Source organism: Spermophilus citellus (genome assembly GCF_964194105.1).
Source record: "Spermophilus citellus genome assembly, chromosome: 4".
Lineage (NCBI taxonomy): Eukaryota > Metazoa > Chordata > Mammalia > Rodentia > Sciuridae > Spermophilus > Spermophilus citellus.
In genome coordinates, this window is record NC_138185.1 from 68,006,389 (window position 1) to 68,034,379 (window position 27,991).

Below are 27,991 nucleotides of genomic sequence, written 5' to 3' on the forward strand. Positions count from 1 at the left end.
ATGCAGAACCTCTTGATACAGAGGGCTGGCTATGTTTATTTTATCAAATAAAGATTATTCAACTCTCCCCCAGGACATTTTAACACCAAAGAATAAAAATATAATCATTACACAGAGGATAATGCTTTAAATCAAAGACAGGTAGCAGTGCTGGGGATGGAACCCAGGGCCTCACACATACCAGGCAAGGTGTTCTACCACCAAGCCACACCCTCAGCCCTGGGGCAACTTTTTATCACCTTCATGTCTAGTTTTGCCAAAATGTGGTGGAAATGAACCCAAGTCTCAGAACCACTGCTCTAGTCTACAGGAGGTCCCCTTTCAACAGGCCCTGCAAAACCCAGGCAGCCCTGCAAAGCAGGCACTGGGTAGTTTTCAGTATAGAGAGAAGGATAAACAAAGGTCTGGAGATGTTTAGAAGGTTAAAACCAACCAACAACCACAAAAATCATTATTATTATTAATAAACTGTCTATCAGAAAGCGACAGAAACTCAAAATGGAGACCCAGATACAATGGCTCATCCTAGGGAATTCTAGGAAACCCACAGGCCTGTGTCCACAGAGTCCCGGTAGCTCCTCTAGCAGCTCCTACCTACCCTGTGCTGGCCCAAGATGCTCTGGCCTGTCCCTGGTGGAACCCACCAGCTCTAAGAGGGCCTCTGCCTCTGGCCCCGGCTGCCTCCTTCCCCTCAGGGACAAACACAGCAGACAGTTTTGTGAAGAGCTTTTTAGTTGCTAAATATGGCACCATGTGTACCGAGGGCAATATAAATTACAGTATGCCAAACATACTGACTGGCTGAGGTAAAGCACACTGTTCCTGCCTCACATCACCGTGAGGGGAAACATACTTTTAAAAACATACTTTTAAAAACATCTTGCTTATAAAAATATTTCCCCTAGAAAGGCCTCCAGAGAGGGGCTGTGAAGCTCACCCTCTACCTCATGTCGGGAGGACCAGCTGCCGGCTCTGCTCCGGCCTGTCCGCCGCCACCCCCAGGCAGCGCCTCCCCTACTGCTTGCCCAGAGCTCTGTCCAAGTTGGTCTTGATGGTGTCCAGGAAGTCTGTGGTGTTTAGGAAGTGTTCATTCAGCTTCACACTGCCAAGAAAACACCATTCGCATTAGGGGGCAGCTCCAGGCCTCTCCAAGGCCATTAGCAGGGAACTTCCAGGGCACAGCCTGAACCTGGGCATCAGAATGGCCTGATCATGCCACCCAGGCTTGCGCCAAAAGTTACCTGCAGCCCACTGCCAAAGAGCCACAGCAAATTCATCAAAAACCTAATAGGGTCTTTTTGTTTTCCCCCCTAGGCGGCAGGTAACTGGGCACAAGCTCTCCTGGAAGAAAGTGGGAGACAGATGGTTCAGGAACAGGTGGAGCAGCCAGCCAGTAGGGACCAGCTCACTGGGCCTGGTCTAGGGTGGCTCAACCTGAATCATTCCTCAGGGCTATGGACTTGTCCTGCCCCAGGCCCCTGACTGGGCTGACTCATGAGAGGGACTCATTAGAGGATCCCCTGGCTTCCTCCCACCTGGCTCTGAGGTCTCAAAAGGACACCCCTGCCCTCTGCCCAGGCCACGCACTTGCTAAGGCCATGGATGCAACCAGCCAGGTCCTTGGTCATGGCGCCACTCTCCACGGTCTCCACGCACACCTTCTCCAGAGTCTGTGCGAACCTGCAGGGGTCGGGGCAGAGGGAGAGCCCAGCTGTGCAAGGCCAGGACCCGGACTCTGCCCTGGGCCAGATCGGCCCCTCCCTCATCACTTACCTGATGAGATCCTGGGTCCCATCCAACTTTCCCCGGTGTTCCAGGCCCCGCGTCCAGGCAAAGATGCTGGCGATAGGGTTGGTACTGGTCGGCCGGCCCTGGGGATAGGGCCGCAGGGATCAAGCGCTGAGTCGGTGCTTGAGAAGCTCCTGAGATGTAACTGCCCACTTCTAGACTGATGGACCAGGCCCACCCGCTAGCCATCATGGCCGGCAGGCTGTGGCCTCTGGGGTGGATTGCCATCATGCAGCCACATGTCCCACACTCACTTTCTGGTGCTCCCGATAATGACGGGTGACTGTCCCATGAGCAGCTTCAGCCTCAATGGTCTTCCCATCGGGGCAAACAAGCACGGACGTCATCAGGCCGAGGGAGCCGAAGCCTGAAGGGTGGGAAGACCCTCGTCAGTGCTGGCACCTTAGGTCACACACCGAAGGTGGAGTCCCACCTACCCCCTTCACCTGCTGTTGTAATTGCTCCTGGATATTAGACCCTCACCCACCCCAACTGAAACCAGGACAGGGACTACAGGGCGCATGTCCACCCTTGCTGTGGGTCTACAGGGTCCCCAGAGGGCAGGAGGCCCTCAAAGTGACTAGCACCAGAACACTAACACGAATCTATGTCCCCACCTCCAGGCACCCCAGAGTTTGACACCCAGCACCTAAGACCCCACAGAGTCCTGAGCCTCCCAGGAAGCTGCATCAAGCAGAAAAAATAAAGCAGCTGGCAGCTATTTCACAGTGACCACTTTCTGCTTCTCTGAGGCCACTTTCAAGCTTTGGGATTTATTTATTCAAATCCAGATGTCAGCTCAAATGACCTTTTCCGTTACCATGGCTCTAGAGTTTCAAAACTACCTCCGACCACCAAAGTAAGGATTGTGAAGGTCCAAGAAGAAGTGGGACTTCTATAGCAAAATGATTTGTCAAGGCTGGGATGTGGCTCAGGGATAGAGCACTTGCCTAGCATGTGCAAGGGCCCGAGTTCAAACCCCAGGCCCCCTCAAAAAAGAAAGAAAAGAAAATGCTTTACGTCTGATTTATTTATTTGTTTGTTTATTTATTTGTTCATTCATTCATTCATTCATTCTTCTTGGTATTAGGGATAACACTCAGGGAATTTACTACTGAGCCACATCACCAGCCCTTTTTATTTTATTTATTTATTTGTACTGGGGATTGAACCCAGGGGTATTTAACCACTGAGCTATATCCCCAACCCATTTTATTTTTTTTATTTAGAGATGGGGGTCTCAATAAGTTGCTGAGGCTGGCTTTGAACTCCTGATCCTCCTGCCTCAGCCTCCTGAGTCCTGAGTCACTGGGATTACAGGTATGTGCCACCACACCAGCTCAGCCCTTTTTATTTTGAGATAAAAGTCTCACTACGTTGCTGAAGCCGGCCTCCTTTGCCATTTTTACCTAGACCTTTGTGCTCACCAATTCTTTATATACTTAATGTTAATTTTCACACTTTTCTTTGCACCCTGTCATGTGCTTCCATGTCCCTGTCATCAGGAGCTGCACCTCATGGACCTCATTGTCACCTTCTCTTTCCTTTTCATCTTTCACCTGCCCCCACCATCTTTCTTACTCGTTTCCCACAAAATTGGGCTATCCTCACTGTTCTCTAATGACATCACCGGTGCTTTCAGCTGCAGTCCAGGCTGGGGTTTACCATCTCCCCCTGTATTCTCATACTTCCCTGAGGTTCACCATACAAAATGCACTCCTGTCATTTAGGAAGCATCCACCTGTAATCCCAGCAACCCAGGAGGCTGAGACAGGAGGATGGTAAGTTTGAGACCAACGTGGGCAACTTAGTGAGACCCTGTCTCAAAAAATAAAAATACAGGAGTGAGGGTGTGGGGTGGTAGAGCCTCCCAGTGCTCCCTATTTTCCTACTGTTGCCAAATAAGTCAAGTAGCCCCAGAATGAGTTCCTGTTCCCTTTCCTCTGAGGCCAGCCTTAATAATACACTAGTCCAAATCCAGTTTGTGGGTCTCCTTCACTTACTGCCTGAGAGTCTGCAATAAATCCTGCCATAACCCTTGAGTTTTCTATCCAAAGGACCTGAAAATTTCCCAGCCAGAAGACCAACAGCCCATCCCTGCAGGGAGTGGTCCTCCCAGCTTACCCTGGGCCAGGATGTCCGACTGCACGTCTCCATCATAGTTCTTGCAGGCCCACACAAAGCCACCTGAAGACTTGAGGACCTGGGCCACCATGTCATCGATGAGCCGGTGCTCATACCAGATCTTATTCTTGTCAAAATCAGTCTTATAGTGCCTGGCAGTAAAAGGGCTTATTGTAGGGAGAGGACAGGAGGCTGGCAGTTTGGGGACCCCTCCCTGAGCCTCAGAGCTGAGCAAATGCACTGGGATAGTGACCTCCCCAGGTAGGACAGAACAGCACACAGGAGCTGGGAAGCGGAGGAGTTCTCAGAAAACAGGAAAAGAATAGGCTGTTACTTGTCAAAGATCTCCTGGAAGATGTCCTTGAAACGCCCATCATAGGCCTTCAGGATGGTGTTCTTGGTGCTCATGTACAACGGCCATTTCTTCTGGATTGCATACTGAAAGCAGCTGTGCGCAAAACCCGAGATGGACTGCAAGGAGAGAGAGGGCCCCAGCATGGTCCCCAAGCCTGGGGACTTCCAACTCTCCCAGTATCCCAAGGCCAGGCCCAGCTCTCTAGAAACCACATCCCCAGTCTCCAACAACCACTAGCCCTAGCTGCTATGGAGTGGGCATCTGCTGTTTCTCATCTCCCTCCAAATTTGGAGAAGCAAGCAGCCCTCCAGTTTTACCTTGGAAAACCATCTCACCCTCTCCAATTCTTAGGCCATGTGGCTCAGGTAAGGCAAATTTCAAGCAGGCAAGGGATAACCCTGGAGCTACTAGTGGCCATCTCTGCCTCTCGCTGGCCTGAGAATGAGGCCAACACAGAAAAAGGGAAAGCCACAGACAGAGGGTTGGACAGGCTGGGGAAGGAGAGCGCTTGGGCCTCACCTCATCGGTATTATACATGCCCATGCCTACGCCGCCTGCAGGGAAGTTGTACACCTCCCACTCCTTGGCTCCACTGCCATCCTTTGGAGTGAAGACCATCTTGAACGTGCCAGATCGGTCTACCACGAAGTCTGTGGCCTTGTACTGCAGAGACAAGAAGATGGCTCAGGCCAAGGCTCCCATGGTGGGCCTAGGTCCACAGACTCAGTCTCCAGCTGGCCTACCTGGTCACCATGAGCATGCCTGCCAATGGTGATGGGCTTGGTCCAGCCAGGGACAAGGCGGGGGATATTTTTGCAAATGATGGGCTCTCGGAAGACAGTCCCCCCTAGGATATTCCGGATGGTTCCATTGGGACTCTTCCACATCTTCTTCAGCTTGAACTCTGTGAGAAGAGATACGAAGTAGGTCCACGGCAGCCACTCCTTCCAGTCAGAACTTGAACCAAGCAACAACACAGCCAGATGGGAGCCTGAAAGTCATCCTGAGGGAGGTTATAGGGTCTAGAATATAAACATGTGGGCTCTGGAATCCACTTACATAAGTGGCTTAGTTATAAAACAAGATTACTGATAAAATACCTAGCCTGCTGGGTTGTGAGGACAGAATGAGTTGTGTATTAAGTGCCCGGATCAGTGGCTGGCCCATAGCAAGTGCTCTGTCCACCTTAGTTCCACATCCTGCATGGGGGTAGTGCAGCCTGAGGGAAAGAACTTGCCTGATGGATCTGATAACCCACTGCCTCACTCCCGAGGCTCTGGGACTGGCCCCAACACTGGCCAGTTTACCAAAACCATGACCCTCTATTTCCTTGTCCATAAAAATGGGGATATATAAATCCCAGGATTTGGAAGAACCGAAAAAAAAAAAAATAGCTCAATATTAAAGTGACTCCAATACTCTATGGCCAGGTCCGATCTAGAAAACAGGAGGTGGCCTGCAGAGTTCGCAGATGTACCCTGAATGCTTCTTTCTCACTCCTTCATAGTGCAAGAATTAAGAAGAGTTCAGAGAACTCCTCAATCATCTTTTATTTATTTATTGTGCTGAAGATTAGAGCAGGGGCACTTTATCACTAAGCCCTTTAAATTTTTTTTTTTTGTACAAGGGATTAAACTCAGGGGCACTCAACCATTATGCCACATCCCCAGCCCTATTTTTGTATTTTACTTAGAGACAGGCTCTCAGAGTTGCCTAGTGCCTCACCATTGCTGAGGCTGGCTTTGAACTAGTGATCCTCCTACCTCAATCTCCCAAGCCACTGGGATTACAGGTGTGCGCCACTGCGCCCAGCAATTTTTTTTTTTTTTTAAGTACAGGGAATTAAAGCCAGGGGTGCTTAACCACTGAGCCATATCCTTTTTATATTTTGAGACATGGTCTCACCAGGCTTCATGGCACATGCCTGTGATCCCAGCGGCTTGTGAAGAGAATTGAAAGTTCAAAGCCAGATTCAGCAATTTAGCAAGGCCCTAGGCAACTTAGCAAGACTTAGTCTCAAAATTAAAAAAAAAAAAAAAATTAAAAGGGCTGGAAATGTGGCTCAGTGGTTGAGCACCCCTGGGTTCACTCCCCAGTACCAAAAAAAAAAAAAAAAAAAAAAAAAAAAGAGAGAGAGAAAGACATGGTCTCACTAAGTTGCTGAGTCTGGGCTTGAACTTGTGATCCTCCTGCCTCGGCATTCTGAATCACTGGGATTACAGGCATATGATACCACACCTGGCTCAACCATCCTTCTTAAAATATTGAAATCTGGCCCCTTTCTCCACACTCTGGTATCATTTTACAGAACCTTGAGAAAGGCCCCGGAACTCAAGGACAATAACCAGGCCAGGTTTGGAGGGGCACTACTCAGAGATCCATACATGATCTCCAGGGCACTGCAATGCCATGAGAGTGGCAGGAGGGCACTAGTGACGCTTCCCAAGGACCTTGGAGACTCCCAACACACAGCCTTCCTCTCCGTCCACCAGCCTACAAAACAGGTCAGGTCAGAGGGATGAGCTGCCCAAAGTCCAGCTCTCTGGATGGACTCCCAGGTCCAAAATCAACAACATGGCCAACCACCCTCACCCAGCTCGAGAGGCTGGCCAGGGGAGCCCATGACCCTCCCCTATCCAACCCCCTCCACACCCTCACACCTTCCACACGGGCCTCATCAGGGGTGATGGTGGCACACTTGACAGCCACACTATATTTCTGGGTGGCCAACGCGGAGTCAATGGTGACCTGGTCATCAGTCTGGTCACGATTTGGAAGCCCGAGGTCAAAATACTTGAGCTGGACGTCCACATGAGGCAGGATAAGCTAGGGAAGATGGCCAGAGCAAGGCATCAGCCCAACAGCTATGACTTGGGGACAGGACAACAGGGATGCGAGAACCCTGTGGGCCACGGCAGGGGACACCCAGTCAGTGTGGGGATGAGGGAAGAAGGCCAGTGGAGGAGGCCAGCAGAAGGTCGGGGTCAGTTATTCCTCAGCAGGGCTGGCAGGAGGCTGGGACTCTGGAGAGAGGCCAGCAGGTCAGGCTGCTGTCCTTTGAGATGGACTTCCCCGTGTGCCCATACCATCAAGTCAGCTGAACCCCAAGTCCAAGTTCATCTAGATTCCCCTATACAGTGAGGTCCTCCTTTGCCTCCAAGGGCTTTGAGACCTTCACAATCAGAAGTGGCAGTCTCAACCTTTCTCCCATGGACATTCACTCAATAGGGGACCTTCATGTGGACAACAGACCATGGCAACTTCAGAAAAGCCAAGTCATCACCCTGAGAACCGTTAGCTGGGACACTGTCCTGCACATAGCCCTGCTCTCCTTTCAACTCCTTCGCAAAGAAGTGCAGCAAAAATGTGCAAGATTAAGACAGAAATGACATGGGGTCAGCCTTAAAGACGTTCCAAGTTTGAAAGTCACACAGGCTTCAGCACCAACGTGAGACAGATAGGCCCTCTCTCTGCTTAATGGCTAAGAACCATTAATGGCCCACGCATGAAAGCAGGATGATCAGAAGATGAGATACAGGACTGCTGTTGTCCACCTGGACACCCGAGACTTTGTGGGACTGAAAGCTGCCTGGCCAGTTCACCTGGAGAGCCATCCACTTTAGGAAGGGGCCCTACCTTCTCCTTAATGAACTGCCAGATGATGCGAGTCATCTCATCACCATCCATCTCCACTACCGGTTTCGCCACCTTGATCCTCTTGTCTGCATCTAGAACCAGGCACATGCAACACATCACACCTTTGGAGAGGTTAGTGGGAAACCCCTCTTCTCCCATCCGGGCCTGCCTTTTACCAAAGAAGGAGCACTGGACAGCCAGGCCTCCAGCTGCCCAGTGTCCACTCCCCATTTTGCAGAAGTTGCTCCCTGTTTGGGGGACCTGGGTCCCCCACTAAATATGCCAGGTGAGATTAGCCAGAGAGATGCCCATTCCACCCCTGGTCAAGGGAGTAAGGTCAGCATGGCCAGTCAGATCCCCTCTCCCTGGAATCTCAAGTCAGAGGACCCAGCAGGGATGACTGCCAGCTAGGCCACCTTATCCAGCATCAAATCAGGGAAAGGTTGTCCATGAGCTCCTGCTACCCAGTTCCTCAGGATGGCAGACATCCCCCTTGTCCAAGATTCAGTTCTTTTTGGTTTTCTCTATACTTCTATGAGGTACCTTGTGTCCTTCCAATAAAATCCTCTAAGTTATCCAGTCACTAATTCCATTGTTTACAATATGAGAGTCCCTGGCTAACTTGCAGTAGGGAGGGAATGGTACAGAAATGTGTTGTGTGCCTACAATGTGCCCATAGTGTAACACCCCTTTACACTCTGATTCCATTTAACAGCAAAAATAGCCCCAAGGGAGGTATCGTTAGCTCCACTTTATCTTTTATTTTTTATTTTTTATGTTTTAGTACTGGGGATTGAACCCAGAGTCACTTAACCACATCTCCAGCCCTTTTTTATATTTTGATACAGGGTCTCTCTAAGTTGCTTAGGGCCTTGCTAAGTTGCTGAGGCTGGCTTTGAACTCATGATCCTCCTACCTCAGCCTCCAGAGCCGCTGGGATTACAGGTGTGCAATCCCAGCTGGCTCCACTTTAAATGTGGAGAAATGGGCTGTGGATGTAGCTCATAGTGTAGTGCTTCTCTAACATGAGCAAAGCACTTCAATCCCCAGCACCACAAAAGAAAAAAAAAGTGGGGAAACTGAGGCTCAGAATTCAGAAACAGCAGAGCCAGGATTTGAACCTTATTCAATAAGAAGGACAGACTCATGGCACCTGCAAACAGAACTCAGAATCCCTGATCCAAGTTGGCTCAGATATGTCAGTCCTTTCAGAGAAGCATCAAAGACACAGCAAGTGGCTAATGAGAAGCCCAGGGAGGTGGTACAGAGGCAAAGAGGAGCCAGGCTCTTCTAGCAAAGTCTGACTTCCAAGAAAAGCCAGCAGTCTGAGAAGTGAATTCCAAAGAAAACTCGAGAAAATGGCCCATTTAATTAATAGGTGCATGCTCTCGTGGACAAGACTTCCTGAATCCTACCTAGCCTGCGGCAGACAGAGGCACCAACATGTCCCACTGCCCACAATCCTAAAAGAATCCACAATCCTTACTCCTGGGGAGTAAGACAAGAGCTACATAAAACTTCAATCATCCCCAAAGGAACACTCTGGAGCCTCATTTGTGGTCCACTTACTGTTAGGTTACACACAGTGTTCACAGATGTTGTGTCTTCCAACCTCAAGAAAGATTACACGCAGCAAATCAGACGAAAGAAAAAACACACTGAACTGGGGGTTATAGCTCAGCAATGGAGCACTTGCCTAGCATGCATAAGGCCCTAGGTTTCATCCTCATTACACACAGAAGGTATGGCCACCTGGGCACATTTAAAACAAGCGACCAGCCGGGCGTGGCGGCACACTCCTGTAATCCCAGCAGCTTGGGAGGCAGGAAGATAGTGGGTTCAAAGCCAGCTTCAGCAATGGCGAGGCACTAAGCAACTCAGTGAGACTTTGTCTCTAAATAAAATACAAAATAGGGCTGGGGATGTGGCTCAGTGAACAAGTGCCTCTGACTTCAATCCTCAGTGCCACACACACACACACACAAAAAAAAAAAAAAAAACACCAAAGATCAAAGCCTAATAGACCTCAAATATATCACTGTCATACAATACACACCTCGGCTGGACTCATGATGACACCCATAAACAACGGCTAACATAATCCTTAAATTATATCCTTTCCTTTTTCCCTGTTTTTTTCTTTTTTTAAACTGGGATGGAACCCAAGGCCTCATGCATGCTAGGCAAACACTCTTCCACTTAGCTACATTCCCAGACCTAAGAAAAACATTAAATAATACACAAAAAACAATTAATTCACTTTCCAAAGAAATGCAAACAGTTTTTTGGTTTGTTTGTATGTTTATAAAAAAGCATCTTAAAGATCACTTAAGGTGGGCTGGGGATGTGGCTCAAGCGGTAGCGCGCTCGCCTGGCATGCGTGCGGCCTGGGTTCGATCCTCAGCACCACATACAAACAAAGATGTTGTGTCCGCCGAGAACTTAAAAATAAATATTAAAAATTATCTCTCTCTCTCTCTCTCTCTTCCCCTCTCTTTAAAAAAAAAAAATCTATTAAAAAAATCACTTAAGGAGAAAAAGAGAGGCCCAGGTAATGTGGTTTGTGTCAGAGGCAGGACAGAACCAAGTCCTTGGCTCAAGTGCAGTTTTTGGAAGTCCTAGTGGGTCAGATGTGGAAAGGCAGAAAGAAAACACAGATGCAAAATACTACATTCCCTAGAGAACAAAAGCCATGCACACTGGGCCCCACTGCCCTTCTCAAGATGCAGTGGAGATTTTGGACCCACACTACAAAATTCCTTCCCTTTTATCTGAAGCTTGAGTGGGAAGAGGTTTGGGGCTGTAGAAAGTCTGATGGTCTGTCCTTGAACTTTTGTTTTGTTGTTGTTGGGTTTTCTTTTGTCTTTCTTTTTTTTCTTGCAGGGGGGCGGGGGGGGGGGGGGGGACACCTGGACAGGGGAATGTTTACTGGGAATTGAACCTGAACCTAGGGTCACTTTCCCTTTAAGCTACATCCCCAGCCCTTTTTATTTTGAGACAGGGTCTCACTAAGTTGCTGCAATCCTCCTACCTTTGCCTCTTGAGTCATGTATAACACCACGCCTGGCTAAACTAGTTTAGTTTTTTGGTTTTTTGTTTTTGTACCAGGGATTGAACTCAGGCGCTTTCGACCACTGAGCCACATCCCCAGCCCTATTTTGTATTTTATTTTCAAAGACAGGGTCTCAATGAGTTGTTGCTGAGGCTGGCTTTGAATTCGAGATCCTCCTGCCTCAGCCTCCCAAGTGGCTGGGATTATAGGCGTGCACCACTGTTCCCAGCCACTAGTTTTTTTTTTTTCTTTATATATTTATTTATTTATTTATATGTGGTGCTGAGGATCGAACCCAGGGCCTCACATGCACTAGGCAAGCGCTCTACCACTAAGCCACAACCCTAGCCCTAGTTTAGTTTTTTTTTTTTTTTTTTTAGTGAGACGGGGGGGGGGGGAGAGAGAGAGAGAGAGAGAGAGAGAGAGAGAGAGAGAGAGAGAGAGAGAGAGAGAGAGAGAGAATTTTTAATATTTATCTTTTACTTCTCGGCAGACACAACATCTTTGTTGGTATGTGGTGCTGAGGATCGAACCTGGGCCGCACGCATGCCAGGCGAGCGCGCTACCGCTTGAGCCACATCCCCAGCCCTAGTTTAGTTTTTATAAGCATCTTCTATGAGTGAATTTGAAGACAGCTAACTAAGAGTTGTTAAAAACTGAACCTACCTGGGCATGGTGGCACACACCTATAATCCCAACAGCCTGAGGCTGGAGGAGGAACATAAATTTGAGGCCAGCAACTTAGTGAGACCCTGTCTCAAAATTTAAAAAAATAAAAATAAAGAGAGCTAGAGATATAGCTCAAAGGTAGAGCACCTGTGGGTTCCATCCCCAGTACAGAAAGAAACAATTAAATAGAGAACTGAAACTATATAAAAATCGGGACCACTAACGAGAAACTCACCTGAGGGCCAATTCTAAAGATTTCAGCCACTGAATTAGGGCTCCACTGAATTGGGCTTCAGGCAGGTAGGCTGAGGAACACACACACACACACACACACACACACACACACACTACAGCCGGGGTAGGTCAGGATCAAGATCATGGTGCTGGGTCTGGAGATTTAGCTCAGTTGATAGAGTGGCTTGCCTTGCATGTCCAAGGCCATAGGTTCAATCCCCAGCACCAACAACAACAACAAAAAAAAGATGATGTTCCTGGGTTGGGGATGTGGCTCAGTGGTAGAGCACTTGCCTAGCATGCGCGAGGACTGGGTTCGATCTTCAGCACCACATAAATGTAAAATAAAGATATTGTGTCCACCTAAAACTAAAAAAAAAGTAGATATTTAAAGGAAAAGAAAAAAAAAGATAATGGCCCTGATGTGCATACAGGTGTTGAACTTACAAAAACACACAGTGTACTTATTTATTCATCAATCGTGTGCCAACTAAGAATCTCTTCCACTGGGATACTGAAATGCCTAAAACACAACAGCATCAGTTTTCAGGGAGTTAAGTGTAGAAGGAGAAAAAAAAAATAGAGATAACAGAGGTAACTGAGAGAGCAAGCTGTGCTGTTATCAAAGTCAAGGGTGCCAGGGCCTCCCTGAAAGCACACTCTCCAGAGAAAGGACTTAATGTGAATTGAAGTCACATTATGTTAATTCACATTAATGTGAATTAGGCCCAGGTAGTGGATTTCCTAAGATGTTCATTGGTGACCCAGGTTTAAAAATCAGGAGATTGCAACAAAAAGCAAATTTTATATATATATTTTTAAACATTTTTAATATTTATTTATTTATTTTTTAGTTTTCGGTGGACACAACATCTTTGTTTGTATGTGGTGCTGAGGATCAAACCTGGGCCGCACGCATGCCAGGCGAGCACGCTACCACTTGAGCCACATCCCCAGCCCCATATATATATATTATTTTTAGTTGTCAATGGACCTTTATTTTATTTATTTATTCGCAGTGCTGAGAATCAAACCCAGTACCTTACACTTGTTAGATAAGTGTTCTATCACTGAGCCACAACCACAGCCCAGCAAATAATAATTTTAATAAAAGGGCAAAGACTTGAACAGACATTTCTCCAAAAATAATATATACTTTTGTATATCATTCACACCTGGAAAATACTTAACATCACTGATCACTAGGGAAATGCAAATCAAAACCATAATGAGCCAGTGTCACCACGCCTGTAATCCCAGCAATGTGGGAGGCTAAAACAGGAAGACTAAAAATTCAAGGCCAGCCTGGACAACTCAGTGAGACTTTATTTTGAGACCCTGTCTCAAAATAAAAAGAGACAGGGATGCAGCTTAGTGATAAAGGGCCCCTGGGCTAAGTTACCTGCGTGGGTAACTTAAGAGGCAAAGTCTCAAAATAAAATTTAAAAAGGGCTCTGGGGCCAGGTGCAGTGGCCCACGCCTGTAATCACATTGGCTCAGGAAGCTGAGGCAGGAGGATCGCAAGTTCCAGGCCAACCTCAGCAACTTAGCAGGGCCCTAAGCAACTTAGTGAGACCCTGTCTCTAAATAAAAAAAATGTTTAAAAAGGACTCGGGGGCTGGGATTGTGGCTCGTGTTAGAGCGCTCGCCTAGCACGTATGAGGCACTGGATTCAATCCTCAGCACCACATAAAAAATAAATAAAATAAAGAATTAAAAAAAAAAAAGCCTGGGGAGCCTGGGGTTGTGGCTCAGTGGTAGAGTGCTCGCCTAGCATCCATCCGTGAGGCACTGGGTTTGATCATCAGCACCACATAAATGTAAAGTAAAGACATAAAAACTAAATGTAGGGCTGGGTTTGTGGCTCAGTGGTAGAGCACTCGCCTAGCATGTACAAGGCACTGGGTTCGATACTCAGCACCACATAAATGTAAAATAAAGATATTGTGTGCACCAAAAACTAAAAAATAAATAAATAAAAACTAAATGTGTATGTTTTTTAAAAAGGACTGGGGATATAGTTCAGTGATTAAGTGCCCCTGGGTTCAATCCCCAATACAATGAATGAATGAATGAATGAATAAATAAATAAATAAATAAACAAACATAAAAATAGGAAGAAAATTCGGTTACCAAGCTACAATACGGATGAAACTTGTGGGCATTATAAATGAAATAAGTTACAAAAGATCATTTTTTAAGAATTAGTACATTGTTTTTCTTATTTATTTATTTTTTTAATGTGGTGTTGAGGATCAAGCCCAGTGCCTCACGCATGCTAGGCGAACGCTCTACCACTGAGCTACAACCCCAGCTCCACAAAAGATAAATTCTATATGATTCTACTTATATAAGGTGAGAGTCAAATCCACAGAAACAGAAAGTAGAATGGTGGTTGCCAGAGACTAGGGGGAGGAGGAGGAGGCAAAGGGGAATTAGGGTTTAGTGGATATAAAGTTTCAGTGTCGCAAGATGAAAAAGTTCTGGAGATGGCTGGTGGTGATGGTTATTCAGCACTACTGAATTGTACACTTTAAAAAAAAAAAAAAAAGAAAACAGTTAATATGGTAAATATTAAGTTACATTTTTGCCAAAAAGCAAAAATAGTAATTTAAACCAGCCCTCCCTATTTAAAAAAAAAAAAACCCACAGGAGATTTTACATAAAAATGTAACTACACAGGTGCTAAACACAAGGACCCTCTCCACTTCCTACCATGCAGCTCTGACCAAGAGGCTGCATGTCCCAGAAAAGGATCAGAATGTGGGGGAAGCCCCCAATTCTGAGGAAGCCACTCAAGTATCTTCCTAATTTCACTCCTCCCTTTCTCTTACACCCACATACAAAGTATCAATAAACCCTACTGGCTTTCTTCAGTATACATCCAGAATCCAGCCAGTTTCTCCCCACAGCCCCACCACCCAGGTCCAACCAACCAGGATCTCCTCTGGCCAGGGTATGAGTATCACCTCCTACCAGGTCCCTAAAACCAGGGGTGTCCGTGTTAAGACCTAAGTCAGATCAAAGCACTCTCCTCAAAACCCTGCAAAGCCTCCTTTTTCTCTCAGCATAAAGGCCAAAGTCCTCAAAAATGTCTTAGAAGCTAGGGGTGTGGCTCAGGAGCAGAGTGCTTGCCTAGCTTGTGCAAGGCCCTCAGTTTGATCCCCAGCACCACTAAATAAATAAATAGATAGATAGATAAATAAATAAAGAAAGAATGCCTAGAAGCTGGGCGTGGTGGTGCATACCTGTAATCCCAGCGGCTCCAGAGGCTGAGGCCAGCCTCAGCAATTTACCAAGTCCCTAAGCAACTCAGTACGACCCTATCAAGAAATAAAATATTTTAAAAAGAGCTGGAGATGTGGCTCAGTGATAAAGTGCCCCTGGGTTCAATTCTTGGTACCAAATATATACATACCTAGAGCCCTTCACTGATCTTCCTGCTAAACCTCACTCATCTCCTGTCATTCAACACAGTGCTCCTCTTCTGCTCCTCCATGGAATTCTTGACACTTGCAGGTCCTGATACCTAAATGGCCTGCTTCCTCCCCGTCTCAGCACTTAATTCTCTGAGGTCTTCTCTTCTCCTCAACTCTTGTGCCCATATGGCACACTACATGACTTTGATCTTGCTTATTATCTGTCCCCTTCCACATTAGAATTAATGCTCCATAACAGCAAGAATCTTTCCTGGTCTTAATCCCAGTTCTTACCCCAGCCAGCTTCTTGCATGGTACTTAGCACATGAAAGGAACATATTTGTTGAAGACATTAATGAATGTCAAGTCAAGGTTAAACCAGTCTGTGATCAGGGCTGCCTTGCCCTCCCCTCTCATCCTCCTGTGGTACATTTTATTTATTATTATTTTATACTCAGGGGCACTCGACCACTGAGCCACATCCCCGGGCCTATTTTGTATTTTATTTAGAGACAGGGTCTCACTGAGTTGCTTAACACTTTGCTTTTGCTGAGCCTGGCTTTGAACTCTTATCCTCCTGCCTTAGCCTCCCAAGCCACTGGGATTACAGGCGTATGCTATCACACAGGTTTTGACTGGGTACATTGCCACACAGAGGCCAGAGAATTTGAGCCAGCTTCCAGAGGTACACAGGCAGCTCTGCCAAGCAATGGGCTTCTGCCCCAGACAACCTCACAACCTAGAGTATACTAATATTTGCAATCTGGGCTGGAGGTGCAGCTCAGTACTTGAGTGCTTACCTAACATGCATAAGTTCCCAGGTTCTAACCCCAGCACCAAGGGAAAAAAAAAAAAAAATGCAGTCTGCTGGCACTTTTAACATGGGTTTACACAGTATAAAGCCCAGGGCAGGTGATGGACCCTTGCTTCCTGGAATCAGAAAGCAATTTCCAGACCTCCACCCTGAATGGAATCAGCCCAAGAGGACTCAACCTTAGGTAGATTTGGGGACAGGACCCAGGCTTCTCAAGTTGTGTGGTTTGGTTTGGTTTGTTTTTGTAGTGCTGGGAATTGATCCCAGGCCTCCTTCATGCTTCCAAGTGCTCTACCACTGAGCTACATCTCCAGCACAGGCCCCAAGCTTTCCAGAGACATTTTCCCTTAATACCTACTGGATGAAAACATAAGCACCCAAACCAGCTCTGGGGAGAGGGAATTCAGCAGGAGAGGAGGGTGGGGGTGGTGACTGATGGTGACAAGACTCCACAGGGGAACAGATAAAGAACTCTACTGGTGGGTCTTTAATCATTAAATAATTTGTCCTGGAATGAAGAGTGCAGGTAAGACACCAATCACATCTAAATGGGAGCAGGGTGAAAGTTTCTGGCTAGAAATAGAATAAAGGAAGGCTAGGTAACTAATTTTCCCACGGAGCAGTTCCGAGTGGCCCTCACTTCCCTGAGCTCTAACTTATCAGAACCACCAGCAGCAGTCGCTGAAGGCTGCGAAGTTTGAAAGAGACCCATGTGGGAATTGCAAGGCAGCAAAGACACAGAGCCGTTTTAGCCAAAAATTATTCTTTCTTTGTCATCAAAGGGAATGCCAAGTATTTTGTCTCCAGCAATGTTGCCAGGTAACAAGCTGGCAGAACTGTCAACTGTAGAGATGGATGTCCAATTCAAAGTACAGGCATTTTCTGTTATAACTACCCCACCCAGGGACTTCTAGAAGGACTCGCAACTGACCACTTTTTTAAAGTGTATCCAAACCCAGGCCCTAAAGGGGCTTCATTTTGTTAGTGTAATTGTTGCTTTTGTTTTGGTTTCTTTTTCACCAACAAGGCAGAAAAAAAAGGGGGGGGGTGGAGAATTGGAAAATGTATCTAACTTTTACCATTTTGTGAAGGTGGTACCATATGTAAATCTTAGGGGCCTGGGGCACCTGAAATCTTAAATTTCAGGGTGGACCCTTAGAGACAGATCCCAGAAGTACAAAAGCAAACATATCCTTTTCTCCTTAGAGGGGACTGGGGCCCACGTCCTTTTCCGGCCTCCCAGCCACCAGTTCTGGTCAGTTATTCCCACTCCATTAAAGATTACCCAATCTGGAGGCTGGATTTGTGGCTCCCTGATAGAGGACTCGCCTAGCATGCATGAGGCACTGGGTTCAATACTCAATACCACGTAAAGGTAAAATAAAGATATTGTGTCCACCTAAAACTAAAAAATAATTAAAAAAAAAAAAAAAAGATTACCCACTCTAGCCAAGCCAAGCAGTGAGCCCCACTCCCTCATTCTCCCGGCCCACCCCAAAGGACTTCAAGGCAGTTCTGATGCCTACTGGCTAGGAGTTTCTGTGCCAGTAGGCATCAGAAAATGCCAAGAGACCGTTCCCTGTCTTCTATAACAGAGATTTGAGTACACAGGGTAAGAGGCAGACCTATGCTCACATGCCAGGCTGGGCAGCAGTATGGGTAACCGGGTCTCAGTCTAAGTCTCGCTTTTTTTGCCTTTTCTCTCCTTAGCAGAGTTAAAAGTATCCCAGACGCCGTGAGGACGACTCCAGAGAAAGTGACATTTTGCGCACGCTGCCAAGTCTCCGAGGCGGGTAAACCAGGCAGGGCCAACAATGGAGTAGGGCATGGGCCGGTAGGCAAGAAAAGGCAAGTCAAGCCAAGGAGAGGCCCCAGGATGGGGCCTCAAGTGCAACGACCAAGAAGAAGCGGGGGGTGGGGGTGGGGGGCGGGGGGGAAGGGGGGGCAGTCTAACAAAAGGGGAAAACTGAAAGGACACTCCTCCAGCTGTCGAGTAATGGCTCCAAAAATAGCTGACGTGGGCCTGGTGGTGAGGAGGGATTAGAGCGCGCCCGGCTGTAAAGGAAGGGGAAGTGGATGCCTCCCCCCTCTCCGTCTTTGTCTGAGCAGGGGCCGTGCTGCGACCCTCCCTCTCGCCAGAGAAACGGTAGGGTGCCCCCCTCGGTTCCTTGTCTCTCTCCAGGGGCGCAGGCGGGCAACACATCTATCAGATCCCGGACTCCCCCAGGACTCCCCCCGGAATACCTGGGGGTACGGCAGCCCCGAGCCCAGCCCTCGCAAGACAGCAATCTCCCGGGCCACCAGTTGCCACCGTCCCTCAAGTCCCCACCATTGCGCCTCACGCGGCCCGGAAGCGCCAGACAGGGTAGTGCAGAGCGAGGCCGCCCCCCCCCCCAGCCTTTTGTGTGCCAGATCCGGCCGCTCCCGGGCCGCAGGCGTCGCGAGTCGCGCTCCCTGGCCCCCGCCCGGGAAGTCGCCACGTCGCGGCACCGGCGCGCGCCCGCCCGGACCCTCCGTGCGGCACTCACAGTGGCGCCGTGGCTGCTCTTGCAGGCTGGAGGTGTTCAGGGCCGTCGGCACCCAGGCCGGCCCGGAGCCCGAGGCTCTACAAAGCGAGCGTACGACCCGCAGGTAGCCGGCCATCCCGAGCAGGGGAGCGAACGAGCGGGCAGCTAGAACCCAGGGCGCCGCTCCACACGGCTGCCTGCAGCGGGGCCGGGTTGGCGCTGGCAGCCAGGACACAACCAGGGCGGGACTGCTAGGGCCCGCCGCCCCATTGGGCCTCGCCGGGAGGGGGCGGGGCCAGGGCCCGGCCCCGTCCGACCCTTCTTAGGGCCTTTCCAGAGCCTGCGGGCCAGAGTGCTGAGCCCGCGCATCTTGGGCGCTGCGGCTTACCCAGCTCCGCGGGATCCAGAGGTTGAGAGACTCACTTGAACCGGCGAGGGGCTGACTGCTCCAGGATGCCCCACTGAACCTGAGTGTCAATTGCCCAAACATCGCCTTAACCCCTGTGTCCTTTGCATTTGAAGGGCTGAACCCCGATGGGCATTAACCAAGTGCGGGTTCCGCATTAGTGACCCAACACTAAGAAACCTGTTTCTCAGATCCAACTGGTTGCGTAGATTATCTGGGATCGAGAGTTGAAATCCCTCTTCTCCTCACTAGATCAGACTCCAGTCCCCCAAGTCCCTTAGCATAGCCAGTCTGTTTTCCCCTGTGCTGAACGGTGCCAGAAGACGTGGGTGACATTATGTAGTAAAAAGCTTGGGGCGCTCCCCTGTGCTCAACAACTACTACCGATGTCTATCTTATTCCAAGTGTTAGCTCTGCAGCCCCAGGCAGAATTGAATCCAGGGCCTCAAGCAGGCTAGGCAAGAGCTCCACCTCTGAGCTACATCCAACCCGACAGTTTGATTTTACCCTGTATGCATGTGATGGATTCTGCCACAGACAACCAAACCCTCTCTCTCTCTTCACCCATTTTCTTGAAATGAGACTAAAACTAAGGACTGAGTTTTATTTAGAAAAATGTCATACCAGCCCCCTTTCCCAGTCACATCAGTTTACTCGAAAAAGGAGCGACCTTTCTGCCCTCTGTTCAGGGTTTTCTCCACAGCCTCTCAACATTGCCAGATGGAACTGGCCCAGGAAGGTGACCTTGAACTCCACTTCAAAGCTTTCCTCACCTAGTACCAGCCTGGTAGGCTACTGCTTTGGCCCTAGTCAAATAGACTGGGCCCAAGTGGAGGCTGTTTTGGGGCCCCCCAAAGTCTAAGACTACAGTCAAAGGCCTGATCTTGGACCAGGGTGTCCCAAAATAACATATTATCCCTTTCACTCTGTTCTCAATTCTCTTGCTCAAAACACTAGTATAAGCCAGCTTGGCAACACGTGTCTGTAATTGCAGTGACTCAGGAGGTTGAGGCAAAAGGATCACAAGTTTGAGGCCAGCCTCAGCAATTTAGTGAGACCCTATCTCTAAATAAAAAAGGGCTAAGAATATGGCTTAATGGTAGAGCACTCCTGGCTTTAATATCTAACACTGAAAATGAATTTAAAACATACACATACACACACACACAAGCCGGGCATGGTGGTGCACACCTGTAATCCCAGTTGCTCTGGAGGCTGAGGCAGGAGGACTGTGAGTTCAAAGGCAGCCTCAGCAACTTAGAGAGGCCCTGTCTCAAAATAAAATATAAAAAAGAGCTGAGGATGTGGCTCAGTGGTTAAGTGCCCTTGGTTCAATTCCTGCTACCAAAAAAAAAGAAAGAAACACACACACACAACATACACACACGCACACACACACGCACACACATATACTAGAAGATACCAAGACAGCATTAAGCTTTCTTACCAAACTGGTATTATCAGGTACCCAGATCTCAGTGACTGTATCTATGAGGTTGGTGAATGGACCCCTCTGAGGAGCCTTCTGGTCCAAACAGTCTGAGAAACTGATGTGACTCCATTTTTGAAAACAAATAACAGCAGCTTCTACCTCGAGGCCTGTCCTAAGGAAGGGGGCGCGACCCTTGTCCTTGGAAAAAACCCACAGAGCACTCCTAGGCACATACCCACCCTGCTGAGTTGTTTGTCTGCAAATAACAGGAGAGATCTGCAGCGCCAGGTGTCCCTGACTCAGTTAGGCTAGGTGAGGACCCATAGCAACCCCCTAGCAACCACCAATCAGCATGAGACAGGGACAATACCTGGGATGCCAGATGACCCCCCAGTAGTTTATGGTGGTTGATAACATGTTGGAAAACCATGTAGTTTAGCACATACACCCTTCATGGCTTAAACCAATCAGTTCAAAGGAATCCCTCTCTTGTACAACCAATCACCCCTACCCAACTTGTTCCCACCAGTGAATGTGCTAATCGATGTTAAGAGTTGTTTGATTTTCCCGTGGTATGGAATGGTTTGCTGTGTGATGTTGTGACGCATAAAGTATCCCCCAAAAACCTATAAAATATCACTAGACAAAAGACTGGGACTCACTCCCTGGGACCGCTGCGTAGGGAACAGTTGTGAGTCCAGGCTCCAGCTTGCAATAAAGACTCTTACGTGATTGCATCGGAGTCAGCTCTTGGAGGTCTATTGGGGTCCCACGAATCTGGCATTACAAGTCAAATTCAGTTATCAATAACCCATACTGACACCACTGAAAGGGTGGTAAAGAAATTGCTTCTCACACACAGGAGCCTGTCTCTTCCTCCATGTGGTGGGCTGGGATCTCAGAGGCCTGGAAAGCCTCAGTGTGTTCCTGAGTCTGTTCTCTACCTGCTTAGGGATCAGGGTGGGAGCTCTTGTGTCCTTCAAAACATAGCAGTAGGTGGGGGCAGTTGAGACAATCTTTTAATTTTTATTTATTTATTCAGTGGTGCTATGGATTGAACCCATGATTTTACACGTCCTATGCAGGCACTGTACCACTGAGCTGCACCCCCAGCCAAAGAGCCAAAATCTTTTAAACTGCCCCTCCCTGCCTTCCTCCCAGCTCTCCAGCTCTGGGCCAGCTTTCCCCATATAGTGCCTGTTTGGTAAGGCAGCTGGTGTCAGCTCCACTGAATCAGAAAGTCTGGTCACTTGGTTAAAATCACACAGCTGGGATGTAGCTGAATTCCAATTCAAACCATGGTCCTGGCTCATAGTCTATTACTCTTAAGGACAAAAAGAGAGAGCCCAAAATCTCATTTATTGTACTCGTGTAGTAACTACTAGCCCTGAAAAATAGTAAAACACTAAAGAGAAAGATGGTATTTAAAGAAAAGGGGCTTAGATCCTGTAGTCTGAGGTCAGACTATATTTCTATATTTTTAATCATACTGTATTTCATTATTAAGTCTACGTCATATACAAGTTTCCTGTAGAAGCACAAAAATGCCTATCACTCAGTCCCAGCCCTTTCAGAGCCAGACAAACATATATGCAATCACAAGAAGTCCAGGGAGAGGAAGAAGCTGTTCCAAGGGGAGTTCATATGTCATGTTTGGCATCTGCAAAGACAGCATTAGTTCTGCTGGGACAGATGGTGGAAAGTGTATGGTGCAGGGAGGGGGCATTCATCAAGCTGGCTCTTCCAGGATATCTGGGAAGAGGCTGGATGGGTAGGCTGGCAGAGCGACCCAAACTTCATCCAGCCCTCACTCCAGGGCATTAGTTTGGGGAGGGGGCGGTATTTGGTAAGCAGAGGGTCACCCCTGTCAACAGTAGTGAGGGAATGTTGGGAGGTAGGGATCAGGCCTGGGGAAGGGGAACCAGAGTCCCTTAGCTAGTCCTGTAGCCTGACACAGCACCCTGGCAGGACCTGTAGGGGAAAAGCTGCAGCGGTGTGTGGAGGAGACGAAATGGGCAGGAACTGCAGCTGCTTGGAAGCGGGCATGGCAGGGGGAGGACTCAGAGTGACTCAGACTTCCATCCCAGGGGCTGGAAGAACGGCAAAGCCATTATTAGAAATTGGAAAATAGGAGGAGGAGGAGGAGGAGGAGGAGGAGAGGGTTGTGGGGGAGGTGTTGATAGCAGAGCTATTTATGGTCATCTCTATGCTGATTCCCTGCCAGCAGCCTGTGCCCTCTCCCCCACCCAGTCTGCCGGAGCACTGCTTCCAGCACCTTTGTGCGTAAGCCCTGAGCAGTCAAATGCCTGCAGCTCAAATGCCTGCAGTAGCTTCCCACTGACTAGTATGACGAACCTGTATAGCTTAGGCCATTCGTGGCGTCCACCTCTTGCCACTCTTCTCTTCTGCTCTTTCCTCTGCCCAAGAACCCTAACCCTACCCTTTTCCCAAACAGGTCCTGAACCTGTGCCTTTGCACTATCCATTCCTTCCACCAAGTGAACTGTTTCCCCTCCCACAAAAACTGCCAACACACACAATTCACAAGAAGTACCCAGATCTCCAAGATGTTGATATGTATGTATGTATTTGGTACTGAGGATTGAACCCAGGGATGCTTAACCACCAAGCCATATCCTCAGCCCCTTTTTGTATTTCATTTAGAGACAGGGTCTCACTGAGTTGCTTAGGCCCTCCCTAGATTGCAGAGGCTGGCTTTGAACTTGCAATCCTCCTGCCTCAGCCTCCCAAGCCACTGAGATTACAGGCATGCACCACTGCACCCAGCATATGATAGTATTTAGAGACAGTGTCTTTGGAGGGTAGAACCCTCATGAATGAGACTTACAAGTGCCCTTGTAAGAAGAGACATGAGGCAGTGGATCCCTCTCATGTAAGGTTATAACTAAGGAGAGTATCCTCATCAGGATGGACTCCTGCTGCATCTTTAACTTGGATTTCTCAGATTTCAGAAGGGGGTAGGGGACAGAGAAGAAAAGATTCTGTTAAACCATTGGGTTATGATATTTTTGTTCTAGCAGCCATTACTGACTAACACAGTGAACAAATCCTAGTCTACCTTCTCAAGTATGCACTGGGGGTGAGAGGTAAGGAGGTGACACAGCATTTATTTACCTGAGTTATCCTATAAGGTATCTGACCCCCACCCCAGGCCCTCAGTAAAAGTACAAAACACTACAGTGATATGGGGGTGTGGGGGGTGTGTGTGTCACACCCACACTCCCCCAGAGAGAGAGAGAGAGAGAGAGATATGCTGGGGATTGAACCCAGGGCCCAGCACATGTTAGGCCAGTGCTCTCCACCACTGAGCTATCTCCCCAGCCCACTACCTTGATTTGTTTTGTCAAATGGATGATAATATGCTCCAAAGCATATTTGGAAGATTTTGTATTTTGTGGTAGTGTGTCCACCTACAACCATATATATATATAAATAAAGATATATATACACATATACACACAATACCTTTATTTTACTTTTATATGGTGCTGAGGATTGCACCCATGCCTCGTGGATGTCAGGCGAGCGCTTTACCACTGAGTCACAACCCTAGCCCTTGACATACTATTTAATTTACCAAAATTTTCTCTCTGTTGCATTTATAATCCTAAAAAGTCCTAATAAAACAGAGAGCCAGGGCTGGGGTTGTAGCTCAGTGGCAGAGCACTTGCCTAGCATGTGTGAGGCACTATGTTCTATCCTCAGCACCACAAAATAATAAACAAATAAAATAAAGGCATTCTGTCCATCTACAATTACAAAACAATTAAAAACACAAAAACAAAAACAGAGAGCCAGAATCTGGACAAGGGGAAATAATTGAAAGCCATTAAAAAGAAACAGATGTGGGACTGAAGATATAGCTCAATGGTAGAGTGCTTGTCTGTCATGTGTGAGACTTTGGGTTCAAGTCCCCAGCACTGCAAAGAAAAGGAAAGAAAAGAAAAAGAGCCATATGTGATATTATTATGTTGTAGCAGACTCCTAGACCATAAAGGTTTCTCCCAATTTGCAGGAGTAATTTGTATGATTAAGGGTCTCATTGCCTGACTATCACCTAACCTCTCTGAGCCTCAATTTCCTCATCTGGAAAATGAGAATAATAACAGCACCTAATGCAAATAAAGGCTAACCAGGTGGGCACAGTGGCACATGCCTGTAATCCTAGAGGCTCCAGAAGCAGAGGCAGGAGGATTGCAAGTTCAAATCCTCAGCAAAGGCCAGGGCACTAAGCAACTCAGTGAGACCCTGTGTCTAAATAAAATACAAAATAGGGCTGGGGATGTGGCTCAGTGGTCAAGTGCCCCTGAGTTCAATCCCCAGTACCAATAGATAGATAGATAGATAGATAGATAGATAGATAGATAGATAGATAGATAGATAGATAGATAGATGGATGTTCTGTGATCTATTACATGAAAATAGAAAATTGCTTGCTTGCTTGCTTCATCTTATTTATTTATTATAGCACCAGGGATTGAACCCTTTTTTATTTTTATTTTGAGACAAGATCTCACTAAATTGCCAAGGCTGTCCTCCAACTTGCCATCCTCCTGTCTCAGCCTCCAGAGTAGCTGGGATTACAGGCTTGGGCCACCACACCTGACAAAACAAATTTCTTTCAAAAATAAATGGGGTGGGCTGCGAGCGGCATGGAGGAGGCGGAGGCCGTGGTGAGCGGGGCTGAACCGTGCGGGCCCGAAGGGCAGGGGCTCCTGAGCGATTCCTGAAGTCATGGATTGGCCGGGACAGTGGTGACTCCCAAATCCGGTATGGATGACTGGAAGCCCAGCCCCCTCATCAAGCCCTTTGGGGCTAGGAAGAAGCGAAGCTGGTATCTTACCTGGAAGTATAAACTGACAAATCAGCAGACCCTGCGGAGATTTTGTCAGACAGGGGCCGTGCTTTTCCTGCTGGTGACTGTCATTGTCAACATCAAGTTGATCTTGGACACTCGGCGAGCAATCAGCGAAGCTAGTGAAGACCTGGAGCCAGAGCAAGACTACGATGATACCCTCGGCTGCCTGGAGCCCCCACAGCGCAGAGGCAGTGGACCCCCGGCAAGTCCTGGATGTGGAGGTGTACTTAAGCTGCAGCAAAGTATATGTGGCAGTGGATGGCACCACAGTTCTGGAGGATGAGGCCCGGGAGCAGGGCCGGGGCATCCATGTCATCGTCCTCAACCAGGCCAGGGGCCATGTGATGGCAAAACGTGTGTTTGACACATACTCACCTCATGAGGATGAGGCCATGGTGCTCTTCCTCAACATGGTGGCGCCTGGCCGAGTGCTCATCTGCACCGTCAAGGATGAGGGCTCCTTCCACCTCAAAGACACAGCCAAGGCTCTGCTGAGGAGCCTGGGTAGCCAGGCTGGCCCTGCCCTTGGATGGAGAGACCCCTGGGCCTTCGTGGGACGAAAAGGAGGTCCCATCCTTGGGGAAAAACATTCTAAGTCGCCTGCCCTCTCCTCCTGGGGAGACCCAGTCCTGCTGAAGACAGATGTGCCACTGAGCTCAGCTGAAGAGGCAGAGTGTCACTGGGCTGACAGAGATGAACTGCCGCCGCAGGCGCTTCTGCAGCAAAGTTGAGGGATATGGGAGTGTGTGCAGCTGCAAGGACCCCACACCCATTGAGTTCAGCCCTGACCTGCTCCCAGACAATAAAGTCCTCAATGTACCTGTGGCTGTCATTGCAGGAAATCGACCTAATTACCTGTACAGGATGCTGCACTCTCTACTCTCAGCCCAAGGGGTGTCTCCACAGATGATAACAGTTTTCATCGATGGCTACTATGAGGAACCAATGGATGTGGTGGCGCTATTTGGTCTGAGGGGCATCCAGCATACTCCCATCAGCATCAAGAATGACCGCGTGTCTCAGCACTACAAGGCCAGTCTCACTGCCACTTTCAACCTGTTCCCGGAGGCCAAGTTTGCTGTGGTTCTGGAAGAGGACCTGGACATTGCTGTGGATTTCTTCAGTTTCCTGAGCCAGTCCATCCATCTGCTAGAGGAAGATGACAGCCTATACTGCATCTCTGCCTGGAATGACCAGGGGTATGAACACACAGCTGAGGACCCAGCACTGCTGTACCGTGTGGAAACCATGCCTGGGTTGGGCTGGGTGCTCAGAAAGTCCTTGTACAAGGAGGAACTCGAGCCCAAGTGGCCCACTCCAGAAAAGCTCTGGGACTGGGACATGTGGATGCGGGATGCCTGAACAGCGCAGGGGCCGAGAGTGCATCATCCCTGATGTTTCCCGATCCTACCACTTTGGCATCGTGGGCCTCAACATGAATGGCTACTTCCATGAGGCCTACTTCAAGAAGCACAAGTTCAACACGGTTCCTGGTGTCCAGCTTCGGAATGTGGACAGTTTGAAGAAAGATGCTTATGAAGTGGAAATTCACAGGTTACTCAGTGAGGCTGAAGTTCTGGACCACAGCAAGAACCCTTGTGAAGACTCCTTCCTGCCAGACACAGAGGGCCACACTTATGTGGCTTTTATCCGAATGGAGAAAGAGGATGACTTCACCACCTGGACCCAGCTTGCCAAGTGCCTCCATATCTGGGACCTGGATGTACGTGGCAACCACCAGGGTCTATGGAGATTATTTTGGAAGAAGAACCACTTCCTGGTGGTAGGGGTCCCAGCCTCCCCTTACTCAGTGAAGAAGCCACCATCAGTCACCCCAATTTTCCTGGAGCCACCCCCAAAGGAGGAGGGAGCCCCGGGAGCCGCTGAACAGACATGACACCTCCAGGACCCTGCAGGGCTGGGTACTGTGTACCCCCAGGCAGGCTAGCCTTTCACCCCATCCTTTAGGATTTTGTAGATGCTGGTAGGGGCTGGGGCTGGTTTGTTTTTAACATGAGACTTAATTACTAACTTGAAGGGGAGGGCTCCCCTGTCCCAACTCCCCTGTTGTTGAGTTTAAGGTCTATTTATTTACTTCCTTGTCAGAGAAGGGCAAGACAGTACCTGGGAATCTTTGGGATCCCTGGGAAGCTGATCTTTCCCCTTGTACGTCCCCTCCTCCCAGGCCTGGCTCAGTATCTAACCTATTTATTGACTGCCCTGGGAGCCTTGGAAATAGGCCAGAACTGTAGGGCTTTGATTCCTTTTGGGGCAGAAATACTGCCCTGAGGGTGGGACTGGCTCTTACTCAGGAAATTGCTGTGCCCAACCCATGAACAGGCCCAGGTAGGGTCCATATGCTGACACAGAATCACTCAGAGACCATCTGACACTGAACCAGGCCTCCTCTCAGCTTCCTCTTTGTCCAGGTTTCTGAAGCTGGATAAGGTGATCATTGATTAAAAAAGGAGAAAACCTGAAAAAAAAAAAAAAATGGGGTGGTACAGGCCTATAATCTCAGCCACTCTGGAGGCTGAGACAGGAGGATCATGAGTGCAAGCCAGCCTCAGCAACTCAGAAAGACCCTAAGCAACTTAACCAGACCCTATTTCAAAATAAAAAATAAAAAGAGCTGAGAATGTGGCTCAGTGACGAAGTGCTCCTGGGTTTAATCTCT

General features: G+C 48.4%; 3 protein-coding genes across 5 annotated transcripts in view; 2 read left to right on the plus strand and 1 right to left on the minus strand.

Annotated features, from left to right (window-relative positions):
• Positions 1 to 10: 10 nt before the first annotated feature.
• On the minus strand, positions 11 to 18,800 carry IDH2 (isocitrate dehydrogenase (NADP(+)) 2). The gene is made up of 11 exons (XM_081292795.1): positions 18,620 to 18,800; positions 7,904 to 7,995; positions 6,928 to 7,093; positions 5,011 to 5,171; positions 4,787 to 4,930; positions 4,247 to 4,383; positions 3,913 to 4,064; positions 2,043 to 2,155; positions 1,774 to 1,871; positions 1,588 to 1,680; positions 11 to 1,102 (listed from the first exon to the last, which is right to left on the minus strand). Exons 1-11 carry the CDS (start codon positions 18,732 to 18,734, stop codon positions 1,015 to 1,017), a joined length of 1,359 nt encoding a protein of 452 aa, XP_081148921.1. The 5' UTR covers positions 18,735 to 18,800; the 3' UTR covers positions 11 to 1,014.
• SEMA4B (semaphorin 4B) overlaps positions 13,990 to 27,991 on the plus strand; it is a 110,812-nt gene continuing 96,810 nt past the window's right edge. The window contains exon 1 of one of the 3 annotated variants that reach the window (XM_081292789.1): positions 13,990 to 18,237. In XM_081292789.1, the coding sequence (XP_081148915.1) occupies positions 18,168 to 18,237 (70 nt within the window). In that variant the 5' untranslated portion in view covers positions 13,990 to 18,167. The remainder of the gene's footprint in view (positions 18,238 to 27,991) is intronic. The other 2 variants (XM_081292787.1, XM_081292791.1) reach the window with 2 other exon arrangements.
• On the plus strand, positions 25,100 to 27,964 carry LOC308648440 (protein O-linked-mannose beta-1,2-N-acetylglucosaminyltransferase 1-like). The gene is given in 4 exon segments (XM_081293188.1): positions 25,100 to 25,507; positions 25,509 to 26,002; positions 26,004 to 26,667; positions 26,669 to 27,964. Coding segments are annotated over 4 exon segments (1,980 nt in total). The 5' UTR covers positions 25,100 to 25,228; the 3' UTR covers positions 27,212 to 27,964.